The 18388-nt window shown below is 40.0% G+C and overlaps 1 protein-coding gene across 7 annotated transcripts in view; it reads right to left on the reverse strand.

Annotated features, from left to right (window-relative positions):
- The window catches only part of Sorcs1 (sortilin related VPS10 domain containing receptor 1), a 469029-nt gene that overhangs the window by 120355 nt on the left and 330286 nt on the right, over nt 1-18388 (reverse strand). For all 7 annotated transcript variants that reach the window (XM_048807293.1, XM_048807294.1, XM_015494770.2 and 4 more), the window contains exon 6: nt 9465-9529. In XM_048807293.1, coding sequence (XP_048663250.1) covers nt 9465-9529 — 65 coding nt within the window. The remainder of the gene's footprint in view (nt 1-9464; nt 9530-18388) is intronic.

The following is an 18388-nucleotide window of genomic DNA, read 5'->3' on the forward strand; positions in this document are numbered from 1 at the left end:
GATAAGACATTCCTGGGAAAATCATAAACTTCCAAACATTCTCCTTTGACATGGTGAGCTTAGACTTGACATTGCTTTCTTTATAAAATGCTGTGATTAAATAGATTAAACATTGCCTTTTATTATTGGCCTTTGGGCATTTGGGAGTTCGTGGTTGCTACAGGAACATTCTGGGATTATAAAATTAGGAAATGTGAATATGAGAGGAACCTCAGTCATAACTGCTGGAAATACAGAGAAGTCACTGGCCAGTTTCGATGCAGGGTGGTGAGGGTGTCCGATGAGATGGGCATGTGCCAAGGGTCCACAGGTGAGAGGCATCCCACCTTCACACATCTGCATAGATGATCTGCTCTATATCAGAAAGTTCTATTGAGATGCCACATTTATTCACTTTGTATCACAGAGCATTGTGGACTTGTGTCCCCCAGGTCCTAGAGTGCTCTTGAGGATAGAGACAACTTTACTTTTCACTCTGTTCCACAGAGAGAGCATCACGGTGGGGCATCATGGAAGATTTCTTGGCATGAGGACAATGATCAGTCATCATCCCAGAAGGAAGAAATACTGGTCAAGAGCACCAGGGCATGACACGTGTTTGGCAAACGCCTATTTGTGTTTTGCAAGCAAGCCACAGCAGAAATCCACAGCACAAACTCCTTGAGTTGAGCAAAGACACAAAGTTACCCACAAGGTCATCCCAGCCATGAAAAACTGAGAAGCACATGGCTCATTTAACTTTCCAAATTAAGCTTACAGGGAAAGGGGGAGGGGTGCCAGAGAGCCCAGAGACAGAGCAGGAAGGACAAAGGGTAGGGAAGAGCAGGAGAGGAGAGAGAGAGTGAAGGAAGGGAGAAGGAAATGTCAACAGTTTAGGGCATGGGGCAGGAAATACAGTTTTTTCTCCAAGCTTTTTTGAGGTGGGGAGAGGTGTGCAGTATTTACTCAACACGTATCTACATATTATAAGATTAATTTCAGGACAGAGGGTCAGCTCAAGGGATTGCCTCTGAGTTATATGAGTGCATTCCAACAACTATTCCTTCACTTATTAACCTACTGTTTCTATCACACTCCATGCCGAGTTCTATACTTTGAACACTGTGGATGTTCAACAAGAAACGAGGGGGAATAATTCCTGCCTTCCATCAAGGAACACACAAGGACAAGGGACACAACTGCCCGCCCCTTGATATTCCAGCCACCTGCCCATCATGTCATGTCTCAGCCTGCCAAGCTTGCTTGTACTCCATATCCACAGCACATGCTGTTCCATCTGTTTGGAATGCTTGTCCACCAGACAGACACAATTCTCTCCCTTGCTTCCATAAGGACTTGGCTCAACTATCAAATGTTACCTCATCAGAGATTTCTTTCTCATCCACCCTCTTCCACAATCCTTCTCGATTCAGTCTGCTGTGCTTTGCTGAGCTTATACATTTGCACCCACACACCTCATATAAATGCTTGATACCTTTGCTTCTCATCCGTTTTCCTCCCCCAAATAGAAGAAGGTGACCTTTATAAAAGCAGGACCTTTGTGCTCTTCCTTCCATCCCTCATTCATACCCAGGAGAGCACTTGCCACAGCATAGGAGTCCAACAATATTTGTCCAATGAGCGAATAATGCACCTGAGTGAACCAGACCTGGTTTTAAATCCTAGCTCTGAGACAATGGGGAAAACACTAAGCCTTGTTTTCCTCATCACTAAAATGAAGAAAGTAACCACGGTACCGACCTCTAATGGCGATCTTAAGTATTGCAGCAAAAAATGACCCAGGGCAGTGGCACCAAGCCAAGAGTGGAAATACAATGCACAATACTAGCACCACTGTCACCCAAGGATGTACTGGGAAGATCCAGAAATATTACTAATTTTCCAGATTCTTAGAAACGGTCACATATACATGCTATGCAGACTGCTGTGGCTGCATCCTGAGGGATCCTGAGTACCCACTACAAATCCAGATTTCAGTCCTGGAGTTAAGACCTGGGGTAACATGTTTCACTGTGGCACCTCTGTTCTCTTGTCCTCAGGATGGCAGGAGAGGCACAGGTCTCTTACAGAGAGGGAAGCACAAAGGAGGCAGATGGAGTAGTGCACTAGGCTGCACAGATGTGGACATGAGAGCTGCCCTGTTGGCTGAACCTGTTCGGACCCAACCATCAGGTTCTTAACTACTCTGTGGGGAGAGCTGTTATCTTATTTCTTGTTTTTCTGATTGGTTTCCAGGGCCATCTTTAACCTACTGAATCAGAGAGACTGAAACCACCAGTAGTTGAAATCAAGGGACTTCTGCAATGTGAAAAATGGGGTCAGAATGACAGCAACAGGAGGAAGAGCAGAGCGTTCTGTGCCTAGGCACCCTGCAAACCTTGATGCTTGGTTTGAGATTGGAAGAGAGGGGACAATGCATTTGTACAGCGTGCTGGGAAGTTGCTGGAATCTACCACAAGTTGAATGGAACACAGGTAGACACCACTCACCTCTTCCTCGACTCCGCCCTAGAAACTATTCCTCAGTTGACTGTGAGAGAAGGGAAGTGGAGACTGCGGAGATGTGGGGATTGAAAATGGGGACTGCTTTGCCACTGCAGAAACTGGCTGGAGCGGGGTGGCAGGATTTTGTCTAAAAATACCAAAGTGTTATATCTTCTCTAAAATATTAGAAAGATTTGATTCTTTGAGGTAAACTGAAGAAGACATCAAAATAGCCAAGTATTAATTTTAAAATTTCAAGCTTGCTCCTAATTAATGGCACAGATATGCCATGTTTTTCTGCTCGTCAGATGGGTTGGATGGGTTAGTTAAGACTCAGTCACAACATCCTTCCTTGATGAGGGCTGGCTCATAACACAGGCTTTCTCCTGCTGTGGGACTATGCATTGCTGTAACTATTTCAGAAGGCAATGTGACAAAGTCCAGGAAGATTTAAAATGAATAAGTTCTGACACAGAGATTTCCCTTCAGCAATTTCTCTTTCAGTAATGTGTGCTATTCACACAGGTGTAAGTGCTTGCTAACAAAAGAAATAATGTGTGTGTGTCAGCATTAGATAAAAGTCCATGTATCTTTTAATAACATAGTGATTATTAAATTACAGTTCATTGTATAGTGTGTTTCTACGTAGTGGTCCACCATGAAGCTGCTACATTTCAATGTGCTAATATTATGGAAAGATTTTTAGCTTACTTTTGTGATCACCAACACTAACTTTGGCACAACACATGAATACTGTATGAGTCGTGTGTGTGTGTATGTGTGTGTGTGTGTATGTAGGTACACATACGTAATCATCCTTAGACTTTGGATCCTGCTCTCATAGAGCTGGTGGAGAGGAAAAGTTATGATCAAAGAACACACAAGTGGGAGGTAAAATTTCAAACTGAGATGAAAGCAAAAGGAAAAAACCATGGATAAAAGCAAACAAAATAGAAGTTGATTTAGATTGGGAATTTGAGAAAGTCTTCCCCTAGAATTGGGTTCTTAGCCCGGCATCTAAACCAGCCGAGGTGACTAATCACACTCAATTGGTCAAGATAGGAGGAAGACAGGAGGAGAATGTCCCAGGCAGAGGAAGCAGCAAGGATTATATACAAAAAGTACACAATACAACTTCCTGGGAAAGGGAATGAAGACCAGGAAGTAGAGCTCACGTTTCATTTGATCTGTTTGCAACCTAACTACCCTTTTTGTTATTGTAAGTTGCTATTCTGGTGTGAAAGCAATTGATGCTCATAGTGAAAGCTCCCAAGCACTCCACAGTTCAGCCAGCGAGGACTTTTAAGAACTGCATTCCCTGTCACCTCTCCCACTTATTTCAGCCGTGCTGGGCTCCTCTACATATTGACACGCACAGGGTTCAGTGTGGAAAGCAGATGGGAAGGCAGGAGGACCGCGAGTAGAAAGAGATTTCCAGTTCCCACTCAAGACAGAATTAGTGGCGTAACGGTTCCATAAAGCTGGGAGTTTCATTTTGTTTTATTTCAGCTGACAGGGTGCTTAGTTTGAGGTTCATTTCACAGAGTTTTGGGGCAGTTATTTTCACAGTTGGATAAAGGGTCAAGGTTTATTTTTCCTGAGTGAGGAAGATTAGTCCTTGGGATAGTAGTTACAAGGTTACTTACTCATGCAAATAGATCCTGAAACCAGTAATTGTCCCCTGCCCCCTGTCCCTGCTGCCATGGATCACTACCAGCACAGAAACACTCAGGTCACTGGCTGGGCCCTTCATTTCAGAGTGAAAGGGAGATGCAGTCATGGCCAAGCCTGGCGCTCCACACGATACCGGCTTACAGACAAGCACGCCTGCAGAGGGAGGCATATGTGTTTCATTGCCAGGGGACGCATGATGGCAAGAGGCATGCGCCTTTCCTCCAAAACCACATACATGGGAAATGCGGCACCCATCGCAGGGAGTCAGTAAGTTTCCTGTGCTCATCATGTGCTCATCTCTTTTATATTTTATTGATTCTTTTCATTTATATGTGATTCATTTTGACATAATTATAAAAGCATGAAATATAATTTGTTCAAATTCAGTCCCCAGCGCCTTCTCTCATCTTCCTTTCCTCCCACCTCCTGTTCCTTTCCCTCTACTCTACTGAACTTTCTGCTATTTACTTAGAGTTTTTATTTTAATTAGTGTCTTGTTGGATGTTCATGATGCATAAATAAGAATTTTAAGCCAGAGTCATTCCACTATCTTTCCCTATCCCTTCTCTCCTCCCTTCTCTTCATCCCCCTTTGTCTACTCCACTGATCTTTCTTATATATATTTTTTTTAAATCACCTCCCCCTTATTTTGAATTAGCTTCTGCATTCAAAGAAAACATTTGACCTTTGACTTTTTGAGACTGGCTTATTTCACTTAGCATGATAGTCTCCAGTTCCATCCATTTACTGGCAAATGTCATAAAGTCATTCTTTTTTATAGCTGACTAATAATCCATTGTGTAACATTTTCTTTATCCATTCATCAGTTGAAGAGCACCTAGGTTCGCTTCCTAGCTTAGCCATTGTGAATTGTGCTGTTATAAACAGTGATGTTTCTGCTTCGATGTAGTATGCTGATTTTAAATCCTTTGGATATATACTGAGGAGGTGGATAACTAGGTTATGTGGTGGCTCCATTCTGAGATTTTTGAGGAATCTCCATACTGCTTTCCAAAGTGATTGTACCAATTTTCAGTCTGACCAACAATGTATGAGTGTATGCTTTTCCCCATATCCTTGCCAATATTTATTGTTACTTGTATTCTTCATAATTGCCATTCTGACTAGAGTGAGATGAAATCTTAGTATAATTTTCATTTACATAAAGAAGACATGTCTACACAGTGATACTCAAATATTTTCATGAATACAACAAACCTTAAATGTTTTAAGTTTGGAGCTGTGTTTTATATGTTGAACAAAGATTAAATAAGATCTATCTTTTTATAAAGTTTGCAATCTAGCAGTTCAGTCAACATTTTCTAACAACATATATTACACATTATACACAAAGACAGCTATGTGGGATAAGTCAATAGAATGTAGGATTTCTTTTTAAGTGTTGTACTGGGTACAAATGACATGCACAACCTCACACGCATACCCACATCCACACAGAAATATTAAAGTTCAAAAAAAGTCTTTGCATCCTGAATGAGGACTTGTCAATTTGTCCTCAGTTTAAAGTGGGAGCCAATAAAAAAAATGTCCCTGATAAATATGTTCAAGGTTTTCCTATAATACTTCCTCTGATTGATAGTAATTGAACTTGCCCTTTTCAGCTTACCTCCCAAGACTGTGACTAACACAAGAAAGAGAAGCATCCTTGTCACAGATGTAAAGTACAAGACATCCACAGTTCAGATCATAGTTGGTAAGAAACCTGTGTGCTAGTCATAGACTCTCATGGCGCAAAAAGCTTTTCAGAGCTCACCTCCTTTCAAACACAGGGACTCTGGCAAATTAATTATCAATTGTAAGACAGGAATATATGAAATGAGACCATGTTTAAAATTTGAATAACAAACCCAGATAAGGATTTGCAACCCATCTTATAGAGATGAGCCAAACTAGCAAGTGAGGTATTTTTCCTGTATCAAGCTACAAAATTCTTAAACACATTAAAATTTAAAAATTCAAAGTTAAAAAAAAAATATATATATATATATATATATATATATATATATATATATATATATATATATACATATATACACACCCATATATACATATGGTTTTAGAACATATTATAAAACATGTACCACCTATAATATAAACAATGGTTCCATATACTTCAACTTTGTATAAAATAATAACAAAGGGGTGAAAAAACAAGGAATTGTTTCAATCAGGAAATAAGAGGAGAGAACAGAGCCACTGGACTTCTTGGAGAAATGGACCAGACTGGTTTTGATAAACTCACTCTCCAATCCGGCCAGCAACAGCAACATCTGCTGCTCTGCCCTCTCTGTGTTCTGCCTTCTCTCCTCTTCCTCTCTGCTTCTTTTACCTTGAGCCCTGGTAATAACAGTCTTGGAGATAAGAGAGTAGATAAGGGGGAGGGGAGAAGAGGAGAGAGACGGAAGGAGGAAAAAGAGATATGATACTAAGACAATCTCATTTTTTTTTTTCATGCTGAGACAGGTCAGGTATTATGCTTAGATCCTTTATTTCAATTGGTAGGTAATTTTTTCTTTCTGTTTTTTTTTGACAGGGATAACTTTTCAAATTAAATCCCTTTATTGAATTTTCACCCTTGGATAGTTTCTGAAGATGCTGCCTTTGCACAAATACCAAAAAAAAAAAAAAAGTAAAATAAAATAAATAAAGTTATTACTGATGTATTTCACGTCTTGGGAAGGCTGAGCCTGAGATGGCATTTTGGTGTGATCAACCACCATGCCTTCAGGGAGCAGAGGAATATTAGGTATGAGAAAATGTGCAGATCAGAGAGAGCCGAGGACCTGTTTTTGGATATGGGTTTATGTGCATTCAATGCCAGAAGCCAGAAAGCAGCATTATCCCCTAAAGCCTGAAAACAAAAGCAATCAGGGATGCTACCAATTCCATCCAGAGTCTTCTAAACAAGGGTGCAGTCATGGGAGACAGACCCTAAAGCTCTTTCATTAGTTTCCTGGTATGGAACTTTGCTCCTCAAAGCAGGTTCCACAGATCAGAAGCATGGGATCATCAGGGAGCCTGTTAGGAATGCAGAATCTTGGGCCCCTACAGAATCAGAATTCACATCCTAACAAGATCCCTAGATGGGTTGTATGTTTGGTAAAGTTTGAGAGACAGTGCTCCAAAATTTTCAGGCAACCTGAGTTAGCTAGGTGGTAAAACTAACAACTGCTCAACTATTCATCCATTCTTTCAGCATGAAGTTGGTGAGCTACATGGAAACACTGTGGTGTGTGCTGTAGAAAAAAAAAAAAACTTAACAAAGGTATAGGTTCTCTGCTTTCATGGGACTCATAGACCAGTGGGGAGTAAAAGTTATGACCGAATAATCACATCAATGAAATATACTATTTCAATCAGAAATAAAACCAAAAAAAAAAAAAAAAAAATAATCTTGGACAAAAGCAAACAAAAGAAGGAATTGGTTTAGAATGGGAGTTTAAGAAAGTCTTCCCTAATACACAGGTGCTTAACCTGAGGGTAACCCATCTACAGTGATTCATTACATTTACTTGGTAGGGCAGAGGCAATGGAAGAAGGTTTCCAGACAGAGGAAATGTCAAGAACGAGAGCCCTGTGGCAAGGACAGAACCCCCTATGCATCCAGAACTGAAGTCAAGCCCAAAGTCGTTCAGGCCAGGAGGGAGGGAAAGGCAGAACAGAAATTAGGTTGGGGAAAGGGGCCAGCACCAGGTTAGTTAGGACTTTGCTCCTAATCATCAGAGCAATGGGAATTTAATAGAGAGCTTTAAACTGTTTATGCCTTTACTTTCACATCAGAAAATATTGATCTTCATCTTGTGTTTACATCTGGACCTTGGAATCCAAGATAGTATCATGTGCTCCAGGGTCAGTCCCTGAGAGAGTCCACTGCAGAGATGGGAAGACGCTCTGAACTGCTGAGCTCATTACAAAGCACAGACCTGCCTGGGTGCATAGGAAGAAGGTCATAGTCAGTCTCAGACCCTGTTCTGCACTCCAACTAACTGTGCCAAGTAATGTATTCATGTCTCCAAAGGGGAAACAAAAACCTCTAGAAATGAAAAATCTCGAATGGGGGTCTTGGAGGTTGTATGGCTCCTGGGGAGTTGAGTTGCACAGGTGACCTGCCCTTTTCTTTTTTTTTTTTCCTCAAAGCTCTTCAAGTGTAGGTTTCCTCTGCCTCTGTGTTCAGGAGAACCAAAGACAGCTATATAGAAGTAATGAGGCAACCAGAAGTAATGAGCATTCTTGAGAATTGTGAGGAACAGTTTAGAAACAGAGAATGTCTTGGAAAGTCCATCAGCACTCTGGCTCAGTGCTGACCACTGTGTGCACTCCTTCGTATGCTTTGGTTTCTATAATCTCACTGAATAGTGAGTGTGAAATAGACACTACTGTCCGCTATGAATTTACCATATGCCTTAGCTAAATCATTAACTTAGTTTCCTAGGCTTTGGGAATAGCAACCTATAAAGTTGTCTTGATAAAGTACATGATGTGCTTAGCATAATTCCTGGTAGAGGACAATTTCTAAATCAATGTTAGCTACTAAAAGAATCATTATTATCAGTGTATTTAACTGACAAAGAAACCAAGGTATAAAGGTTTAACTGAATTTTTCCAAGCTGATCTTGGAGACATTCACACGTGGGTTTGAATTGTGGATCTGCAACCCACCTCCCTCTATACCATGTATCTAAAGCCACAACCTCCACAAAGTGTAGCCCTTCACTGTGGCACAAATGCCTAGGGTTGAGAAGAAGAACCAGAGGGTGAGTGACTGACTCAGGTGACTTCCCCTCTGCTGCTCATGATGGGGACACAGAGCATGATTCTTTCTTCTTATTTTTCCAGGTGTTTCATGAAGCTCTAAACAATTCAGGGAGTCATTGCCTGGATGGTATTTCACAAAATAATGAGCCAAAAAATAAAAATAAAACTGCAGCAGCAAGACCACTAAATACTTTGGAACTCAGTTTTGGAATCTTCTCTTTACCTTGAAAGATACCTCGATTGGATGCAAGGGTGGTGCTAGTAATGCCACTATCCAAGTATAATTAAATCTGGATAATATGTATTTATACATACATAAGTATTAATATGTCTATCTATTTTAAACATGTATATTAATATACAGATTTAAGACTATTGAGACAATCCTGATTTACTGATGACAGGAACAGTCCATAACTCCAAATGACTTGTATTATTGTGACAGTGATTACACAGACTTGGTTCGTGACAGATTAGTTCATGACAGAGCTAACATGACTATGGACTTTGGGACAAAGTTCATTTACTTACGACCATCCACAGTTCTGGCCTCGAGATGCACCAGGTCTGGTTCCTTGTTCGACCCCATCACAGACCTAAAACATGGAGAAGCATAAAAAGACGCATCTGCATTAACAACTTCCCATGTGCCTCGGTGCATCCCACAGTCTATGGATATCCACAGGCTCCCCAATCCTCGGCTGTGCCTATTCTATTTATGTATATAGTCTGACAGGAAAATTTCCACTTCAAATAAAAATGATAATAAACCTTTGTTTGATGAAGGCCAAGCTGAACTTAGGCAAGGATACTGGGTGTTGTTAGCTCAGACTTGAAAATAATCCCCACAAATGGTTAGCGTGTACTCCCACAGTGACCCTGCTGGCAGCAAATTGAACTTTCAAGACTTATGAGGTAGATGCCAGGCATGTTGCTTTAGCTGGGTGACTTGAACCGTGATTTACATAGCAAACTCATCTAATTAATTTTTTTATTTGAAATTTGCAGATATACCTACTACTGCCATATGAACTATGAACAAATCACATGACCCAACCAAAGAAGTGGCAACTACAGCAGAGTGACCATTCTCTGCATTGTTGAACCAGTGTGACCAAAATGTGCAGATGCGTTTCACTCTCAGATCTGTGCCAGAAGCCACATGTGTAAGTAAAATAAAAGTCTAAAATGCCTTGGAGGCAATTATTATTTGGTATAATCTTATAGTGAGTCATCCTAAATTCCATTACATAAATGATATAGGAGTCATACTCTATCTCTAGAATTTTTATACAGCAAGATTAATTAAAGTTGGGGCTATGTGTACTTTAAAAAAAATCAGAATTTGCAGAACTTCAGTTCATTCCTTTTCTACATGAAAAATAGTCAAATGTCTTCAAATGGTCCCCCTGCCTGCCCTTTGCCACTCAGCACAGCCATTCAATTCATACTAGAAAAGACACATCTTGAAAGTACACATCCCCTTTAGGATGTCCTGTGGTACCCAAAACCCTAAATGACAGACCCCATGTCACTTTTGCTGCCTCATCTACCATACTCAAAGAATGTGCCACTCCATGAAAGGACCCCTGAACATGATGGGAAAGTCACTTATACAAATATGTCCCAGGTACAACAGGAAAAGCACTTCCTCCTATCAACACATATTTAGTTTTTAAAATATATATATTTTTAGTTGTTGGTGGACCTTTATTTTATTTATTTATTTATATGCAGTGCTGAGAATTTAACCCAGTGCCTCACATGTGTGAGGCAAGCACTCTAGTGCTGAGCTACAACTCCCTATAAGATACTTATCACAGTTTATTATAAATAATTATTTTTGTGTATTTTTCCAAATGTAAAAGCAACTGCTTATGCACATGCACAGAAACACGCGCGTGCACACACACACACACACTCCCCCCTAAATAGAGCTACCAAGGAGATTTGTTGTAGATACTTTATATCCATAGGCTTTGACATGTGATAGTCCAACGTGGAATGATAGAAGGAAGGAGCCAAGGAAAGATTAAATAAAAAAGGAATAAAAGAAGGACAAGAGAGGAGTGAGGAGAGAAAAGGAAAAGCAGAGGGAGAAAGGAACCGTAAAATTCTTGTTAATTCTTTGAAATAAGAAGTAATCAGTGTTCTAGGGGCATTCCCAGAACTCTTCTTTTTGGAATTCATATTCTCAGTCCCTCTTCATCTTCAGTGGAAAAACAAAAAGTCTCCTTGAGGCCCTATTATCAGTGAGTTTCTCTAATTGATACCGAGCCTGAAATTCCGAGTCTACTCTCCAAACATCGCATTCAGTTTTCTTCTCCCATGAAGCAAACACTTCCTAGGAAGGCTTAATAATTCCCCACAAAGAGACATGTGACATGAGCTTGGATAGTTCACACCATTGGAATTTGCCTGAATAAGGAGAAGATGGCCCTTTTGCCATGATTTCAGATAAACGCTGCAGCAATTGCCAGTCCACAGACAGTGGCCCTCCTATTCCCCACACTGAACCCTGGCCCAGATTCACGGAGGACCTTTTCTCACAAGGCCACAAGCCATGAGCATAAAAAAAAAAAAAAAAGCATGATGCTCAGCAACCCTCAACTCTATAGCTCAGTTTTGGACTGTTTTTCTTCTAAATATCAATGGGTAGTGACCTGTTGCTCATCTGCCCCTCTTGCTTGCTGCTCTGAGTTTCTTCCTTGGAAGGTCTGCCACATTTCCATCCCAGGAGAAGCCGGGCATCCCAGAAGCACCACACTGACCACTTAGCAAGCCTCTCTGCTTGGCTCACAGTCAGTGTCAAAGGGTAGCAAAATGATTTCCCGAATCTAGATGCATCTTTTCAAGTGTTCCTATCTCCAGATCAACAGTCACAGAGTTTGTCAAGATCTCTGCATTATCTCTAAGGGTAGGAGTTGTTGTTTCAGGTAACAATCCCCTCAATCCATCAACTAAAGTAAAAGATACAAAAATCAAAATAGAGCCCTTTGTTTTCTAAAATCTAATGTAGCTAACCAAACTTTTACTGTATTATTCCCCCATCTTTAGTAAAACAATTATAAAAATAATGTTTGAATACTTAAATCAAACTGCAATGTTTCCAAGAGTTTTTTTCTGTAATGGTTCAAGAAGTACCTCCAGCAGTCACAGATGACAGGCTCATCACTGCTTTTACTATGTGGCCTTGGTGAATTCCAGAGAATTAAAGCCAAACAATGTGAAATGGGCATGCGGGTGCTGATTTTGATGATCCTGTCATTGAGTAGACCCCTTAAAGCATCATATCACTGCAGTTCATCAACTGATACGATTACCAAGGCCCACATACACAGCTATGTTTTAGTTGGGACTACGGACTTTGGTAGTTGTCTGTGTGTTTTAAGATTAACTATTGTGTTTGTTCTTCATGATGTCATCATCAAAGCAAAAGGGCATAAACTTGGGATTTAATCTAAAATGAACCTTTGATGGTTTTACTTACAGAATATTTCAAAATTGCCTAGGAGCATCTCTATCCAAACATATTTGTAATTCTAACTTCCAGTATTTAGCACAAGTGGTTGGGCACCTTGCTTTTTGCTTTGATATCACCCTATATATCACTCTCATGGTACATCATGGTTTGCTACTTGATTTGCATAAATAACTCTCTTCCTACACTGAGCTCTCAAAAGGAATGACTTTTATGATGGGATTATTGGTGTTTAGCAAAGCATAAAAAAGCATATTTCTTCAATAAATACATGGACAACATTTTAACACTGGTCAATATTTTCTATATATTCAGTAAACTAGGTTATACAATCTGGAACTTGTAAAGAATCTTTCTATGAAAATAAGATAAAAAATTGGTCCAGAATCCTTTTTATTATAGAAAAAGGCTTTAGGTGGCTGTATCTTGTATCCCTTTATCACTAATCATATATTGCCTTTATGTGTAATTGGGAAAACAAATTCTATTCTTGAACTGGATTTCATGGAGAGGAAGGGGAGTTTGCATGTGCTCATGCTGGTATTTCTACCCGGAGTTCCTTCTCATCCTTCTTCCACTTTGATAGCTTTGATGACTGGGGCTCATCTGCACATGACTCAAGTTGAAAGTAGGCTTCCCAGTCGGGATGCCCCTTAAGCCACAGTGGGTCTCCTTTCTGAGACTTCTAGAACTACGCATATGTTTTGCACAGCATAAAACAGGCTAAACTCAGTTTTCCTAGAATACACACTTTAAAGTACCTATAAGATTTATGGTACACTGAAAAGACACAAAAAGTGCAGCTGATTTCCTTCTCTGCCTCCTTCCTTGTTTCAAGAAATATGTGGGAATATTAATACTAACCTAAGAAATTAGAATTAATATTTGTTTTAAAAATGTCATGGTATATAATGAGTATTCCACTAACAGAAATGATTTATCAAGATCATTTATTATCCTAAGTCAATAGACCAAAAAATATTCAATGGCCCAAATATCAACTATACAAGTAAAACTAACTTATTTACACATTCATTTTCTTATTCAGTGAAATGTTCCAAGCCCCTATCGTGTGGGAAGAACCAGGGCTACAGATTCCCTGCCTTTAATGGTTTACAACTACAGAAAAGAGAGTAATCCAATGACACTAATGTTCTAGTGTTCAGAGTGCTATTTGAAGTTTACCGATGGAGAGAGAAAGAAAGTCCAGGAAGCCTTTAGAGAAAATGGACTGAATCTTAAAGGATACACAACAATATGACCAATGGGCAGTGGGGGTAGAACATTCTGTTTAAATACGAATAGCTGGTGGTTAAGTCCTAGTCCCAAAGTCCTAGATCAAAGAGAGTCTTCCACACAAGCATCTGCTAATAAGCCAATAAGCTAGATCTGGTGTTTTCCAAAGCAGAGCAGTAGAAAATTAAACAAAAAATTAGTAGACACTCAACAATGAGGCACCTCTTGCATAAAGCTAATGTTGATCCCCCAAGCCATGGAGTGGTATTAAAAATGTTAAATATGTTAATTTGCAAACAGCTAAAATGAAAAACCTCAGTCCCAGTCTATGTGTGTGCATCCCTTCTGGGGGAAACTATGAAGGGACAGTCCACGGGTTGTGCCAGACCAGCTCCATTAATGAAGACTAGATAAAGCTTGGTGCAGCCTCCTGTTTTTGTTTCCAGGATATTAAGTTGTTGTTCACATTTAGAAGCCAGTTTGGAATAAAACCTAAGGATCACCAAAGCCAAGAATATGGGTGTAGCAAAATCCACGCTGAGTTAGTATACTGGAGATGTTAGCAATGCAACATCAGCCTTCTGAAATACAATCAGCCCAGTGCAGCCTTTGTAGACATTTTCTACTGAGAAACTCAGAAATGTCACTAGTTTATCATTCTCCTGGCATTTTGTCTGAGTTTACACCAGTTTAATATAGTGCTCAATAAATGCTGCAGAGCCACAAAATATCCCGATGTAGATAACTGCAGAGCAAGTATTAAAAAATAAACACTGTGACAGGAGAGCTCCTATTTATTCAGATTTGGAAGTGCAGTTAATGGCATATGGGGGAATGAGGACAGATCTGCAGGAAGAGGGCGGGGAGGGTGGAGACCCCTGCCTCCTTCCTCTTTGTTTCAGATGGAGCATTCCTGTACCCATGAGCCTCTGCACGGAACATGCCAGTGAAGCAAGCAGTCCTGTCTGCAAGAGAGAAGAGACAAACTACCTGGCAAATAGTCGTAGCAGGATGCCTTTGTTTCTCTTGTACACACAGCCAAAGGTTTCCTTCTCACCTGCCACCACAGACAGGCTCTCAAACAAACATCCTCATGAAAACCTTATCTAAAGCCAAAACTTCACCTCTCCAACAAGCAGCTTAGCCTGAGGTCTCGTCTTCTGCCCACCTAAGTAAGTGGGCTAGGTAAAATAAAAAGCACACTCAAGGCATCATTTTCACACTTGTCTTTTGGCTAAGGAGCATGTTTTTTATTGTGGCTCCCAGGTTGCCACCTGAGTGCCAACAAAGGTCCACCATGAGTAACAAATAAGTAGATGAATAAATAGAAATGATGCATAGGTTCCTGCATGCAAAATGGCCTACGGACTTAAGCCCACCAAGTTCAAGTTCTGCATTTTTTTTCATCTCCAGAGTCCAACTGTTTAACACTGTGAAAGAGAGTTATGGCCCCAATGTAATGCTAAGTGCCACCAGGAGGGTGTATCTGTGTTGATGTTAAGTTCAGAGTAAGAGACAGGAGCCTGGAGGTCCTGCTGGGACAGGAGGGGCCATATTAACAAAAGACAAGGAGAGGCGAAAACTTCTGCACCTCTCCTTTCTTCCCATTTCTAATAAGGACCAAGAACTTCAGACTAGAGGGTAGAGCAAACATACATTGAAAGGAACGGAAACTGACCGTTTTGCTCCTGGAGATAATCTGACCCATGGAAATTCTATTTTATAAGAGAATTCTAGAAATAGCTATTTCCTTTTTTTTTCCCAAACATTAATGTTTGCTTAATAGTAAAATGGAAAAGTGACTACTCTCAATATATGATGGTTTGTTAGTTACAAGTTGTAGAAAGCACTAGAGTATTTATGTATTAACTTTGGAAAATATGTACAAAACAGAAACTAAAATAGAAGTAAAATGTAATCAGATATTCTAATATCTTCTCCTGCCACATCCATGAATCGTCCTATGCACCCTTGAGGAACTGATGCATACTCACCATGGAGACTCTTGCTCTAAACTGAGGATGCCTGGGATCCTCTGACACTTAACGCCAGGCAGAATACCTGGTTGATCCCAAATTATTAATGCAATGGGTTAATGAATGAATTGAAAAAAGTTAATAAACACTGTAACATGTGAGGTAAAGTTCTACTTAAGGGGTTTCACAGTGAATAAAATAGAGGAAAGCCTCTATACCTCACGAAGCTTACATTTCAATAGTGAAGTCAGGGAAATGTAAAAGATACATAAATATGTAATATTGCAGGTGGCAATAAACATATTTCCAGAAAGCTGTGTGGGAGATAAAATATATGAACAATAAGGAATTTAACTCCGTACACACACACACAAAGGTATTGTCATAGGGTGTTGATCAAGGGCTGGTATCTGTCTATTAAGTCTGAGATTGATGTTAGGTAGGGCTGTGCAGATATGCCCTTGTCAGGGTCCTGTTCACCATTTGTCAACAACTTGGATAAGAATACATACTCTGTGCCTAGAAAATTCAAATGTGACACAAAATCAGAAAAAAAAAAAATAGTGACAAGAGAAAGGCAGCATTCCTTCTGAAAGCAATTTACTTGCCTGAGGGCACACAGCTCATAAGTGACATAATCAGACTAGAACCTAGGCTTTCTAATTTCCCTACAGCAACACCTACCATGTGGAAAAAAGATAATGATAACAGTAACAGCAATTAATAATAAGATTGTATAAAGAGTATGTACACCTACCTCTCTGGTTAATGGTATGAATTAAGGGAAGATAGAAAGTATGCTAGAGATAAACTAGTCCACCCTCACCCACGTTACAAGGAAGCCAATTCTTCTAGAGGAAATACCTGGGTCCAGAGTCATATCACTAAGTGTCAAGATCAGAATTTCTCACCCAGCCCCTTTGCTTCTTTCAGAGATGAGGTGGAGATGGTGAGGAAGAAGAGGAGGAAGATAAAGAAGACAAAATCATTCCCTTTCTTTTTTTACTACTTAGTGTCTCAGTGTTAACTGGGAAGGGGATGTGTGTATCTGACACTCAAATGACAAGGAGAAATAATGGGAAAAGCTCAGACATTCTGACATCCTGTTAGAGTTGTGTGTATTGGGGTTTAGGGAGCATGGTCCCAGGCATACCAGTGAAGGTTCCTTATCTTAGCAATTGGAACCAGACTGGTTGCTAATCTGCAGATCAGACCTTCAAATACAGGGTTTCTAAGTTTGAAGGTGGATTCTCTGTAGTTATGTGCAAAAAAAAAAAAAAAAATGGCTAATAAATTCTCACCCTTCTCAGAAATAGTGTCAGTTTTCATCTGAACTGTCAGGTATCTGGCCCTCGGATAAGGCTGGTTTAAGGATCCTAGGCAGTTGATCCTCCATATTTTGCCAGCCTCTTGTGACACAGAAACATTCTCTTGCTTTATTTCTAGGTTTTAGTCCTTCTGGAAAAATACTCTAAGAGGTTGTTTCTCATGAGTGCTTCAAATGAGAAGACAAACCCATTCAGTAAGGCTCGGGTGGCAGTACAGGTTAGGGTTAGACATAGGAGGATATTAGATTTATCTTCATCACAGGGACAGAAGTGTCCATGGTGTCAAGTGGCAGCTATTCTTCTTGGTCCTTGCTTTTTGACAAAGAATTCCTGGAGTCTGAACACAAGGTGTGAAGGGATTTGGCACAGGGCAAAGGCAGGGATGCTCTTCTGTGAAAAGACTTTAAAGGCCCTGCCAGTTTGCTTTTGAACTCCTACTAACTGCTTGCCAAAGAAACCAGTGTGCTAATGGAAAATAAAAAGACATATCTTTTAATTTATCCCTCTCTTTTTTTGTTTGCTTGGTTTTTTTTAATGACTATTCTGCTAGAGATATGAATTCCTAAAGATGTGACTCCACATCTCAGTGTGACAGAAAGAAAAGAGGGGGAAAAGAAGAAGAAGAGTGAAAATGGATGCTGGGAAGAGAGGATGGGGGAATCAGAGGGACAGATGGAGGGGATGGAGACATGGTGAGGAAGACAGAGGAGGAGAAAAGAGATCTAATTTCCGTGGCTATTCCATAGGGTCACAGTGAACTCCCAGTGTTTGTCTCCCCTTGACCCCACACCACTTCCCCCATTTGGAACAAGAGTGATTGCTTTGTTATGATTATGGGTGGTAGTATTTACCTAAACAGCACTGCTTTTAAAAATCTACTTATAAAATAGTATGCATCTACTTAAATATAATGAAAGGTCTACCAAAATAGTAAACAGAAAATAAGATATTACACAATCACTCCATCTAGAAATAACCATCTTTAACATTTGGTTCACATCCTTCTATGTTAGTGTACGCATTTATTCTTCTACAACTTTTGCATCACATCATTAACATCACATGGCATAACATACTATTAGGGTACACCATTTTACCAGCTTTAGGATATTCTATAGTTAATTAATTTTCTGACTACAGGGTATTGGCATTATCTAACTTTTAACTTTAATAGATGATACTGCACTGCTTATCTTCACAGGTAAATATTTGCATATCTCTAATATCCTTGATTTTTCAATAGGAAGTCTTACATGAAGGAGCACTGACTTATAAACAACAGGAATTTTGAGCCGGGCATAGTGGCAGATGGCTGTAAAATCATCAGCTCAGGAAACTAGGGCAGGAGGATTGCGAGTTCAAAGCCAGCCTCAGCAACGGCGAGGTGATGAGCAACTCAGTGAGACCCTGTTTCTAAATAAAATACAAAATAGG

The sequence above is a fragment of the Marmota marmota genome, unplaced genomic scaffold, assembly GCF_001458135.2.
Source record: "Marmota marmota marmota unplaced genomic scaffold, marMar, whole genome shotgun sequence".
Classification (NCBI taxonomy): Eukaryota; Metazoa; Chordata; class Mammalia; order Rodentia; family Sciuridae; genus Marmota; species Marmota marmota.